Source organism: Crocodylus porosus, unplaced genomic scaffold (genome assembly GCF_001723895.1).
Source record: "Crocodylus porosus isolate Cpor-Errol unplaced genomic scaffold, CroPor_comp1, whole genome shotgun sequence".
Classification (NCBI taxonomy): Eukaryota; Metazoa; Chordata; order Crocodylia; family Crocodylidae; genus Crocodylus; species Crocodylus porosus.
Window position 1 is genome coordinate 28,169,660 of NW_017728947.1, and position 13,915 is coordinate 28,183,574.

Consider the following 13,915-nt stretch of genomic DNA (forward strand, 5'->3'; position numbering starts at 1 on the left):
GGACCTAAACCTGTTCAGCCTTCACAAGAGAAGGCTGAGGGGGGACCTGGTGACCGTCTATAAACTCACTAGGGGGGACCAGAAGGGTTTAGGGGGAGACACTGTTTCCCCTAGTGCCCCCTGGCAATGACAAGGAACAATGGACACAAATTATTAGAGAGTAGATTTAGATTAGATATCCGCAAGAACTACTTCACAGTTAGGGCGGCTAGGAGCTGGAACCAACTACCTAGGGAAGTGGTGCTGGCTCCTACCCTGGGGATCTTTAAGAAGAGGCTTGATGACTACCTGGCTGGACTCATTTGAGTCCAGTCTTTTCTCCCGCCCAGGCGGGGGGTCGGACTTGAAGATCTAAAAGGTCCCTTCCAACCCTACTTCTATGATTCTATGATATGATTCTATGATCTCAGGGAATCTCAGTATAAAGTCCTGCAATGTTTAGCTACACAAGTTAGAATGTTCAGTACATGAGAAAGCAGGCTCATAACCACAGATGGAGGGGACACTTGCAGTTTGCACTCTATTTAGATTCTTTGGTGGGTAATTCAGAACAGCTGGCCCTCTGAAGCAGGAAATCACCTGCTTTACAAGATAGTTTAAAAAAGGAGAGTTTAAGGAAGCAGTGCTCAACCGTCTGGCTCTGTGGTACATATGAGTGGTGCGAGGTTAGTCCCCATGTTGTATTCCACAATCATGGTCAGGCCAGATCTGGCATAAGGGCCCAGGGCATGGATTGCACTCATGGACCAACCCCACATCCTGGCCTGACTCTGCCTGCTGGATCTGACTGTGATCTGGCACACAGGGCCATGTCATCTGGTCTGCAGGACTTTTCCCCCTGGGCTGGAAACTTGGCAATGAGGGGGCAGTAGCAGTGTTAACTACAAGGCTCTGGAAACACCACTGGTTTAAGGCAGTAAAGAACACTTGATATGCACAGAATTTTAATAACATCTTTAAGCACCTACCTATTACAACTCCAAGATATAAAAACCTTTCCCAAATTAAAACAATGTTATCCACTTCCAACTAGGTGGTAAGTGCAATATAAAGTGACCAGGTCTGCTCTGTTTGTATATCCCACTTATGTCAACAAAGTTTTGTGTGGATGTAAATGAAAACATTTCTTGTTTAAAAATACGTATGCTTCCTGCTTTTCTATAGTGAGTGTAGAACCACTATAACCACACCCTGAGTTGCTTGATATTTTATATATATATATATATTTTTTTTTTTTTTTCTTCCAGTATATGTGAATGCCAGTTCTGACTTCCTTCCATATGGAGCAAATCCTGAACAGCTGCAGTTATGAAAACATGTAACAGCAGTGTTAAGATAGACATTTAAAAACTATAATTCTGCTTTAATAACAAAGTAGTGCCCTCCACTACAATGCAGTTTTGACAATTACACTCACCTGCTCATATTTGCATCCATTGTAAACCAACCGTACAGAAAACAGAATAAGCCAACTACTGCTGCTAGGAACAACATTTCAGTGTAAAAACCCAGCCAGGCAAAATAGATTCCAATCTTCTCTCCATAGTATTTCCTGTACACACACAATGATATTGGACAGGAAATAGGAACAATGAAAATTAAAAAAGACAAAACTGGTCAAGGTCCATACAAAATTAGGACTATAGGACAAATTCTGATCTCACAACAGAATAAAACCATTGTCATGCTGCTAAAGCAAGATCAAAACATAGCCCATACATAAGAGTTATATGTGTTGAATGAGCACAACAGATGACCTTACTTGCCTTTGTTTTCTCTGGTCCCTCATTTAAGGAATTATTTCCCCTACCCACAAAGTTGTTATATAAATGTGAATTCAGCTCTGTTATGCACCAAAATAAATAAGCAGAATTTAGGATTAAACATATCATTTAAAAAGAACAGTCTTTTTTATTATAGAAAAAGCAGCAAGATGTGTTACAAATGGGAGAAATGTGTCACATCAATAAAGAAATGTACTTCTAAGTAAGAATGAGAAAGGGACCAAGTGCTTAGAATGCAGGTATTAGGTAGGATTTTACATCTGAGACTGAATAAGTGTCCTTTCAGGTTAGATTGAATGGTGACAAAATGTCACTGACATTCTCAAAACACTTCCATCTTAAATGGTGTTCAGTTGTTTTTGTAAAATACCTGCTACCTTGGACCAAAATCTTGCACATAATAGTCCGCTGTAAAAATTCATCTGCATGCAAAGCAGAATCAGAAAAATGACCCCCCCAGGGGTGATTGGGTTGGAACAGTTTTAGGATTTAAAGTAGAGAGTGTTGCCAGTTGCTAATAAAAATACATTCCATGTATTCTCTGCACCTGGTGCCTGGTTGAGTATCTGCTTTTCCTCAAACATTACAAATGGATAAAAAAATTCCCAAGAGGAACAAAATGACAAATGAATACAGGCATATACTGCCGTGAAAACCCATTAAATATGGCCAAGTGCAATAAATGCTTTTTCGAACTTATAGTTTACCTGATGAGATCCAAAGGCTGTTCCTTGAAAAAACGTAAAAACCTGGCCCACTCCATGTACAGTGTGTATCTCTCATTATCACAGTGTGGATCATTTGACTTCTTCCAGTACTGGCACTGTGTGAGAGTGCATATATCAGAGAGACAAAGCAGCTCATCAATACGCTAATACATCACAGTAAAGAAATGTACATTAATAGCAACACAAGTCAGTAAAATTATTGGTACTCAACCCTATACTCCAAGTTTTACACATTATATTTTAAAACAACATGTGTACCAGTAGGCCCCTGAGACATTTCAGAAATTTGAACATTAAACTTTTACAGGCAGGCTGCACTGATGGAAAATGTGTTTTGTATTTCTGATTTGTTCTTGTACTCACTGAAGAAAGCCACAGATGCAAGCCAAGTTTACACAAGTATAACACACCTACATTTAGACAACATGTACCTACATTAGCACAAATTTTCCTAATGTAAACAAGCGCTACATTGCTCCTAAACAAACTCCAGTCCAAATCCTCTGTGCTATGTTGGTCAGAATCATGCTTTCGTGGTGGATACCATAGTCAAAAAGCTTGCACTGAGAGATAGAAGTGTATAAACATGATAAAGTATCAATTTGGTTTCCATCAACCCAGGGACTTTCCTTACCTACTATCACCATTGTGGCTTGAGGTTGGAAAGTGAATACCCACTACAATAATTAAGTAACAGCCATGAATTTAACTTCATGGTAGTTAGCACTTGCACATACTTCCTGTCATGTTATGCATTATGCAAGTTCCTTATGAATGGACTACAACTATTGTGTCATTAGTGGCACCTGTAATTGTATAAAGTCTCAGAGCCCTAGCGTCTCATGTCATTTGACTATGAGAAAACTTCAGCTTCCAGTTTTTCTTCTGTTTTCAGTCTATGGTTGTGGAGACAAACTTGAAAGAGTGGTACATGAGCACCTTCAAAGCTCCAAAATTAGAAACAAAATAACTCAAAATATATCACTTGTAAATCTCTCTTGATATTTACTTCTATATCATGATTTTTGGGAAACAAACTCATGGTTTGGGGGCTAGTAGTACTAACACAGAATGGAAAAGCTTTCTTGGAAACCCTATTCTGGCATCAGTGCTGCTATTTTACTATAATCTGTTTTTAATATCGCCCACAATGTGCTAGGTGCCCAAGTAAAGCAAGTGTATGGGCCTTGTGCCAAGCTGACATTGTGTAAACAGCCACAATTTCCATCCCATCGAATAGGTGACATAACTGCATTCAATGGGAAGTTTCTCATTTTTAGACTTTCTTTCTCTAATTCACTTGCAACATAAATTAAGCGAAGAGTTCTCAGAAAGCAGACCCATAAATTAGAAATCAATCAGTAAACTTGTAATTTAAAATGTTGGCAGGCATTATAATTATCCTCAAAAGATTATTAAAAATAAATAAGGGATTAGATTAATCCCACAAACAGCTAATTAAAATGTTACTAGGAGGTAGCTTTTCAGTATAATATGTTGGTGTTTAGCAGCACAGCTCCCTTTTGTCACTGGAAATAGGGACTAGAGAGAAATTCAGACATCTTTTCTTTAAAAACACACCTAGCAGGAAAAGCAAATATAGAAAGCTTTTACTCCTACAAGCTTTACAGTAAACTTTGTAGTACAGGTTTCCCTCACTTTATACTGTACATGCATTCCTGGAAAACAGTGCATAACTTGAATTCACATAAAGGGAACCCACTTTACAATGTAAGAAATGGGGATATGTTTCAAGACCTCAACTGTACCGACTCCCAGACCCATCTCTACCACTTTTACAAGACAATTTTGATACTCACCAAGCACAGGGCACCATCATAATAGGATGGCAACTACAGAAATGTGTTGCAGACAACGAGTGAGGAGCACAGAGCCACACAAGAGACTATATTTTGGTGCACATCACTCCCACAATGCACCACACAAAGCAGCTGACTGGGCTTCCACCACACTGATTGCATAAGAGTGAATTTACCTCGCATACAATGAATTTTTGGTATAAAAAGGATCGTTGCATAAGAGTGAATTTGCACATACAGAACTTGCATAACGTGAGGGAAACCTGTACCTACACTTTGCCAGCAGAAGGCATCATAAAGCACTTATCAAACTATGTGGTCTTTTAGAACCAGATTTATTGCAGGGTTAATTTTATTATTTTCAGTGGAGTTTTATACTGCAGGTGGATGTGACTTGCAGTATCTATGGGCTCAGATGAAGATGTTGTTCATTTCCTTGTTTCTTTGTCATTATATGTTACTGCATATAACTATGTTATAATTTCTCCTAATATATAGCATATCCCATTTATACAACTATATTATTGTATGAGTCATTAATACACTCTGGGCATGTCTACACATGCACTTTAATGTGCAGTCGTCTATTTTATTGCACATTAAAGCGGTGCATAAAAAACCATGCTATTACACAAAGGTGCAATAAAATAGGCTATTGTCCATTAAGTATACCTAAAAAAGCATATGCTTGTGCTACTCCACTTTGGGACAGCCTAATGCACATTAATTTACTACCTTGCATCAGAGGTACTAAATTTAATGCACATAAGGAGAAGACCATTAATGCATGTGTAGACGCACCCTCTGACTGAAATTTTTTATGTCCCATAAACCTACATACTGTGTAACAGGACCGGCAAATCTGTATATATTATGGGACAAAGGACAAGAGTCATCAGTAGATATTGGAAGGGTTGGAGACCAAATGAGTTTCTGTTTCAATCAGTGATGTCACAGCCAGTAAAACAAATGAAGGAGGAGACCTGGACTAAGAAACTAGGGACTGCAAAACTAGAATACTTACATCATGAAGAGGGTAAGCAGCTGTGTAGGTGCCATTACTTAATAGTCTTTTAATCCCAAACTTTTTCTTTCCTTCTTCTGTTCCATATGGGCATCGTGTTAGAATATAGAAAACCTAAGATACAAACACGCAGGTTTAAGTCTTTTCTGTTTTAACTTGGATTAATGGCACACTCCAGGGAAGGATGGAAAGAGTATTGCTGAGGGAATTTATTGCACAGGGAAAATTCAGTGCTTCTCAGGGCTCCAGTGAATGAGCAAGCTCTAAATAAGGTTAATGAAGGAACAGTTTTCACAAATGTCACTTGGCTTCACTGTGCAAAAATTCAGGATACCGTACCATATACTTTCCTTCTTCCCCACACCATAGGTCACTGTTAAATTCTATATGCACATGTAAACCTGAGATACATACTATTCTGTTTCTCACTGATGGTGAGAAGAAGGTGCTTTCATCATGAATGAGGTAGAGTTCTTGTCTATCTTTCCTGAATGGTGCTGTGAAGTAATCTGGATCAGGATGCATCACTTTCTCTGGAAGCCTAAATGGTGAAAGCATACAATCTATGGGATTTTCTATAGTACAGGGAATATCATTTTCCTTGATGGGGACTTTGATGTTCAGCACTTCAGCATATGTAATCAGAACCTCCCATGGGGCATGTATCTTCACGTAGTAAGTTTTGCCATTTTCAGATTCCTATAAAAGAAAAATAAACCAGATGTCAGCCTAAACTTTATTTTTTTAACTGTAGCATTAAAATGAAGCTAGACCTTCTTCAGAACTTTTCTGCATTTGTTTTCTTTCACCTGAATGGTTTCAATTGATACAATGAAAATAAGAGCAAAATCTCCCCCTACTCAATACAAGAAAACTTGTACGATTGGTTGGTACAAGGTACCTATATTCTTTGCAGTTTTGGGAAGTTCTAAAGGAAACTTCCAGCTCCACCAGATTTTCACAGTAAAGACTAAATACTCCTTTCTAATTAAGATGCACAGAAGTCAGAATGCATTAGAAATGGTGTCAGGGATCTGCCTCTGACATTGGACACCGCCAGGGAAGACAACAGCCTAATCTACTCACCAAAGAGCAACACTTTCACAAAAGAACCCAGAGATAGCCAGGGGAATAAACTTTCCCTTTCTATATCCCCCTGAGCAAAATGGAGTTTCTTTTCTACCTAAGTGGACTTTTACAATCTTTGATTCCTCCTCAGCCAAAAGAAGGGTGTTTGTGCCCGAAAGCTTGCAAAGAAAGGAAATTGTTTGCTACTATTTAATTGGACTAATAAAAGAGATCACATCTGAACCAATCTGTGTATCTCAGAAATGATGTGGCATGCCTCAGAGCAGTTCAAACTCCCTGCATGGTGCTGTGCTTTACAGAGATTCTCTCTCTTTAGCACATGACAGTCTTAGGAAGGTATGTCAAAATGGCAAGTACATCATGATTAACTCACAATCATGCAGAACTCATAGCCTACCAGCAACCATTAAAGCTACTGCAACCCTATAGCCTGCAGCGGTGGCTAGGTAATAGTTCCACAGCAGTACCCTCCCCCAACCAAAATCTTTACAGAATTCCTCTGAACTTAGAACATGCACTCAAGAACACAGTTGTTTCACCATATAAAATAGTAATGTTCTGCCAATGGCTCTTTGGATCCTTATCTGCAGATTCCAGGGGATCCACAGGTTTTATGAGGTTATTTTTCTCTGTGTTTTTACATGCAGACCAGAGATGCTCCCCCTGCACTCCTTCACACACGATGTAGAACTTGAACCCTAAGCAAAAAGACCAGACTTACGACACACCAGGATAAGGGCCCATCCTGACACTACTGTCAACAGGATATAAGCACTTTCCAATTACTACAATAGGTATTTCTTATAAACTGGGTAGAGAGGCTGAGGTGTATGGATTGGTGAGGCCATGGGCTGGGACTCTAGGGCTGCTTCCTGTATATTTTGGTTTATGGGTATAAATGAGCTCAGAGTTCAGTTATCTGGCAAACTGTTTTCTTTTCATTAAAACATAAAAAGCAATCATTTCCTGCAGAAACAACAACTGTATTCTCACAATGTTTATCAAGAAATAGCTCCCCAGTTAGGTGGTTGTATCTGCTTAACTTTAGTTTCTCACACATATTACTAAAATTCCTTGCAATCATTTATAACACAGTGGATAATATCCTACCAAAAAAGAAAGTTAGAAACATTAACTAGCAATTTGTAACTTCACTTCTTTGATTATAGTTTATTTGAATGGAATGAAAATTGTTTACCTTTTTGTCTTCTGTTTCTAATTCCAGACCAGATTTTTGCAGATTACGCTCAAATTCTCTCCTCCTATCCTATAAACAAACAGAATTTACTCAATTAATGAAGTTAGCATTATTTTAACTTCATTTTGCAGACCAGTATCTTCCCTATATCCCTATACGAGTCCAATATTGTTTCTGTTATAGTCAAAAGGTTATCCTTACCAAACCAGAAACTAGATTAGCCCTGAAAGAATAATTATTCCCAAATCCTATTAATTTCCTTTCACTCACCAAAATGTCTCAGAGTTTCCTCTGGTATAATAACTAGATGTTGAATTAACATATATAATATATACTGGGCTCAAACTCCGTCCCCTTGGGAATCACTGGAAAAGCTTCTATTAATTTCTATATTAGGACCAGAGTTTAAATGATTTTTTAAAAACTAAATAGACAATCCTGTAAAATATTTCAGTAACCTATACTAAATTTTTCATCCAAATAATTTATACACTGTATGATCACGATTTGTAAAGCAAAAGTTCTGTACAGCACAAGAAAAAGCCAGTTACTCCTTTAACAACTATTCTGCACTTGTTATTCTTGTTATCCTTGTAAATGACGATAGCACGAGGCAGGAAATTATTTTGGATGGAGGGTTGCTTACCGAGTTTTGGCAAGCCATTGAGGGCCACATGGGTAGCCCTGCCCCTTGACAGGTGCCCCACCCCCTGGTAGCCATCTTGGAGGTGGAAGCCCTGCCCCCCTAGCCCCTGACTTCTACCAGAAGTCCCTCCCTTTGCCCCCCAGAAGTACTCCTTTCAGCAAGGGGCTTGCCATCTTGGAACCAGAAAAATACCAAATTATATTATAAAAATAAAAAATGTACTACAACTTTCATTAATTTCATTTCAAAAAATATTTTTGTCTTGATTTACATGTGTTTGTGTAGTGTACATAGAGGTGATAGTATAATAGTTTAAAATGAAGTCTTATTCTTGTATATTGTGGGAGGGTGTGGGTGGGAGAGTGGGTATAGTTTTGTGGGTATGTGAGGTATGGGGAAGGGTGTGTGCATGATTTGTGGGGTGGATGGATAGGTGTGGGGGGTGTGGGTATAGGTGGGTATGGGGATTGTGGGGGGTTGTGAATGTGTGGGGGAAGTGTGACTGTGGAGGGCTGTGGCTTGTGTGGGTTTGCCAACAGCCTGCCCCCCCAGCAAAGCCCTGCCAGTGCTCCTGCAAGCCCGAGCTTGGTGCTTCTGCTGGTCCTGGTTCTGAAGGCACTGGCGCAGGCCCCATGCTTCTTCTCACTGCCTCTTGCCCCCGCTCTGCCACTGCTGCCCTTCTCCTGCCGCTTCCCTATCCCCCCTTCCCTGGCTGCTCTGGCACCATGTCCCAGTTGCTCCCGCAGTCCTAAGGCTGCAGCTGGGAACCACGTGATACTGGGGGGGGTTGCAGATAGGGAAGTGGCTGCAGCAGGCTCGAGGAAGGAGTAGTGAGTGGGCATGCAAAGCACAGTAACAGCTGGGCAGGATTGCAGGGCTCATGCCAGTGCACTGGCGGGATCCAGAGTGGAGTGGCAGGAACATGGGGCCTGGGCTGCCAGGGGCTCTATGGAGCCAAGCTGCACTGCTCCAGCAGGGAGAGGTGGGAGCCAGCTGACTCTGGGCCCTGCTGGTGCTGGCCCCAGTGCACCAGCATTGACCCCATGCTCCCGCCCAACTGACTGCCCCTTCTCCCCACATTTCACAGCCATTTCCCTGCTCCCCCACCCACCTACCAGCCTCCAGCACCACATGGTTCCCAGCTGCAGTGCTGGGATCACAAGAGTCAGCCCATCTGGCCCTGAGGACTGGGGCAATCATCCATGTTCTTCCCCTGCCTCCCTCCACCCCTCCTTCTTATTTGTATTTCCCTCAGTGCAGGAAAGCAGGAACAGCCTCAGGCCAGAAGCCACCAGAAGACTCTGCTAGGCAGAGGCTTCCAGCTGGGGCTCAGCTACAAAGGAATGCCAGGACATGCTGGAGTTGCTGCTCCAGCTGTCTAGTTCTGCTACCAGCTCCCCCATGGTCCTACTGCCCCTGTCTCCTGTCATCTTTGACAGGCAGCCAGGGGCAGATAAATATTAATTTTCAAATTTTTTTATGGGCACCATGGGCCAGATGGAATGGCCTGGCAGGCCAGATCTGGTCCAAGCATTGTATTTTGCCTGCTCCTGTGATAGCCAGACTCGATCCATGGTCACACCATGTATGCTGGACAGGTTTACTGGACACCTTCATCTGAATTGTCTGGGGATGGTCAGTGTTGGAGATCAAAGTACATACTATGGTTCCCTGACAATACAGCTTCTCTCTCCAGCCCATACACTAGGGGAAATTAAGAAATTAACTGCTGGCTCTTTGCCCACTAGTGGTCTGTATATATTAAAGGAATCCCTTGAAAAGGAGATTATGAGCAGTATCTTCCTCTTTCACAATTCAGAAGTAAAGAGGGTGAGAATCCAGCCCCATACTGCATATACAATGATACAACATCTCTAGAGTGATAACTTGTAGAGAATGGAATTAATTAATGCTTGTACCCTTCTGACTAGCTTATCTGCTGTCTGTTTACTGATCCACCCTCCCCAAAACATATTTTAACATTTTAGACTCCAAAGTTTTGATGACACTCTCCAAAAAGAAAATCATGCTCCCAGAGCCTTTTCCCTTTTTTTTACGCCAAGTATAGAATTTCCCCCAATTTTAGCCTGTCCGTAGCTTGAGAGACAAATTGCAGTGTCTCAAGTCTCTCAATGGGACAAAGTTACCATTTCTAGATATAATAACAGTGTCACAATTTAAAATTCATGACCTCACTCACCCTGCGAGACTGAAAATAAGGGCCCGTATTTTGGCAATTTTTCCACTTCAGCACCACAGAGGTAAGGCTAGCTTAAATAATTATATTATTGTTATAGTCCCTTCCCAGCATACCTGAATTGCCTAACAAACTAAAACAGAAACATTAAGATTATCAAAATTGGATCCAAAGTCCAGTGGGAAAAATCAGCCAAATGCCATTGTACATAAAGATCAGACACTTAAGAAAGATAAACCAGTCTTATGAACATAAAGCTACCTTTCATAACAATGCTGTGTTTTAGTAAGAATAATCAGTCAAAAGTAAGTGGTGAAGTTCATGGTACATTGTTACCTGACACAAAAACCTACTCTTAAGCAATGGATTTTCATGTTTGAAAACATCTCCTCCTTAGTAGAGTATCCAGTTATATTCTAATCAAACTCCAAATGTACAATGATGGGTGCTAACAAAATTAATGTGTTACAAAAAATGTAATATATGTGCCCAAATTCTGTGCTAACTTATGCCCCAGTAGCATAAATCACATAGTGGCAGAAGGCAAAAGTCAACATAGGATTTGGACCCTTGTTAGCAACTTTGGGCTCAATCTTCTGAACCTCAATTCACAATGGAAGGCTTTGCATTTTGCTGGATATGTTCAACATTTAACAAAATCAGACCCTCAAGACAAAACACGAGTTCATCATTCCTGGTACTCCCACAACTTACACTGAGTCCATTAGAATTTTGTGAATGCAAAGAATGACCCAAGACCCAAATTTGGGAAAATGTACTCTCTTTTCTTAGTTTAAAAAGCAGTAACATTACATTTAATGCTATTTACAAGTGATACTGCACCAAAGTACAAAACACTAAGGGCTAGACTATGCTTAGCTCTAATGTGGCTAAGCAATGTAGAACAGGAACTGAAAGAGAAATTAGCAAATCCTTTCCCTATTTCTTGCATAATACACATCAGGGTAACCTGAATGCAGGCAAAAGTTGCATTCTGCAGGCTGAGAAGATGAAAAAAGAGCTGTGTCTGTATGATGCATATGAAATTACAGTTCTGCTCCACCATGAAGAAGCTAAGCCTGTGGAGCTCCTAGAAACATAATACTTTTGGGGTGCTCCTTATGGAGAACTGGGCCTATGGACAACAAAAAGTTTGTGAGCAGTCCTAAATAAATAGTTCTAATCAGACTGTTTTATTTTGTTCTTAAATTAATTCAGCCACTTTTATTCTGAATATGCCAGCAAATTTCATATATGGATAAAATAATGCATTGGTAAGGTTAGTCAGACAAATAAACACTATCTACTGCTAGATAACAGATAAAATATAAAATAAATTGCCCAACATAAAATATAATTTAGATTTTTGTTTGTAAAAAGCTTTACAGTTATGATTCATTCATGTAGTTGATACCATTCAAGTACAATACACAGAAAAGATGGTTTATTGCAGAGATGACTCTGACTGAATCCTTTGGACTTTAATTTTTGTGTGTCCTGTGAGTATAAATTGTGTACCATATAGATTATGGGTTATGTTTTGCATTTAAAATAAATGCATTCATAAAAATGAGTTTAAGTGGAACTGCAAAGTGAAAAGTGAAATTTCAATAACTGATGCTGTAGACTACCCATTACTGAGATAGTAGAAGTATTATTTTTTTAAATTTGTCCCTTTCAGATGTGCAAGATTACAGGGAAGCTTATAATGAGTACCCTAAGGCTGATGGTGAATGCAAATCGCTAATAAATAAATCCAGAGTAGCTGAACATCTGATTAAAATGTACAAGAATGATATTCAGATTTTCAACATATTATGGCTTGATTTAACTTTGCCTTCAGTGAATTCAGAAGCTTCTCAGCATCTTGAAGGATGCAATAAGTACTTCCCTACCTCAGGCAATTAGGTTTTAAAAATTAAAACAATGATGGGATCACTATATGCTATACAGTCACCTAAACAATGGAAAGTCAGAAGTAAACTTTTAACCTCCAAGAGAGCTAAGACAATTTTTTTTCTGAGTTGGCCCATGCCCAGGGGATAAAAAGGAATGTTTGCAGAATGTAGCAGTTCACTGCAGCCACTACAGGATCAATATTAGAATACTAGAAATCCAGAAGCAGAAGAGATTAAACAGAAACAAAAATAGAGAGAGGGATCAAAATCCTGGATGCATGGATGCAATCACACTGCGAATGTGTAGAGAGGGCTCCTTTACTCATGCAGACAAAGACATGATGAGATCTAATGCCCAATCTACAGAATTGTGCCTCCTGCCATGTCAAACATTCTTCTGTACTGGCAAGGAGATTGCAGTGGACATGATCTTCCAGCCCCAGAGATTTCATATAGCCCCAGGGCTGTGAGATGGCATGTGAGATGCTCCATGGCTGCTAGGACCCAGCTGGGTCCTGGCACCAGGAGGCACACTGTGGGACCCAGCATCTGCAGGTCCAGAGTGCTGCTAGGACCCAGAGTTGGCAGCTGCTACAGCTGAGACTCCCCTCAGTTGCAGGACTCCCAACTCCAGCTGGGCATAGTGCCCCCTTGCAGCTGGGAGCCCTGTTAGCTGAATTAAAGCTCAATAGCAATCAGCTATAACATTAATACACATTTTCAAAGTCTAACTTTAGAGCTGGTTGGAGCTTTTTTGTGGCATGATGGGTACTTTGCACATGTAGCTGGTCTCAAGCCAAATTCCTCTACCTGTAACAGGTACAGGGAGCCTTTGAGAGTTCAGATCTAGGTGGATAGCCACACATTGCAGTCCCATTCATCCTATTTTACATGGGTGATAAGGAAAGCTCTGTTCATCAGAAAGCATTCAATCAATATATTATATTTACAAATTTTGCTTCCAAGTGTAATTTTGTGACTTTTCTCATCTTAAGCAACCACTATGTTAACTTAAGAGTTGAATTAGCTGATTAACTCAATAATAAGACCATTTTCTTAAAAGGAGATTTCTCTCAAGAAGCTTCTCTCGAGAAACTTGGCAGCTTTTCCAGTCTGAGCTTGTAGAGCTCTTGGGGGTACACAAAGAACTAGCATTATCAAGTATATGGGTTTGCATTGTATGAAGCTAAGAAGAAAGATAGGCCTAATAATACATTAAGTGCTTTCATCTGAAGCAGATTGTTGAAATGCTATATAGAAATGAATTCTATTCAAAGTTAGGAAACCCAAAGCTATTTCTCCGAAGCAAGTACAGACACTTAAAACCTGCCATAAAAAATGTTGCTCCTTCTCCTATGAACCTTTCTATTCTTAGCCTGTACAACTTTGCTGGCCTCACTGCACTGGCCTTATGCTGGCCCTAAATACACTGGTGAATCTTACTTTCTCTGAAGACTCCCAAGAAACATATCTCCACACTGTAATTGGTTCACAGTGAGTGTGTCTACATGAGACGCTGACAGCACAGTAG

At 40.2% G+C, this 13,915-nt stretch overlaps 1 protein-coding gene across 3 annotated transcripts in view; it reads right to left on the reverse strand.

Annotated features, from left to right (window-relative positions):
- Positions 1-13,915, reverse strand: part of ANO5 (anoctamin 5) — a 94,801-nt gene that overhangs the window by 26,371 nt on the left and 54,515 nt on the right. For all 3 annotated transcript variants that reach the window (XM_019551894.1, XM_019551895.1, XM_019551893.1), the window contains 5 exons: positions 7,644-7,712; positions 5,771-6,055; positions 5,357-5,470; positions 2,492-2,607; positions 1,418-1,552 (listed from right to left, as the gene is read on the reverse strand). In XM_019551894.1, coding sequence (XP_019407439.1) covers positions 1,418-1,552; positions 2,492-2,607; positions 5,357-5,470; positions 5,771-6,055; positions 7,644-7,712 — 719 coding nt within the window. The remainder of the gene's footprint in view (positions 1-1,417; positions 1,553-2,491; positions 2,608-5,356; positions 5,471-5,770; positions 6,056-7,643; positions 7,713-13,915) is intronic.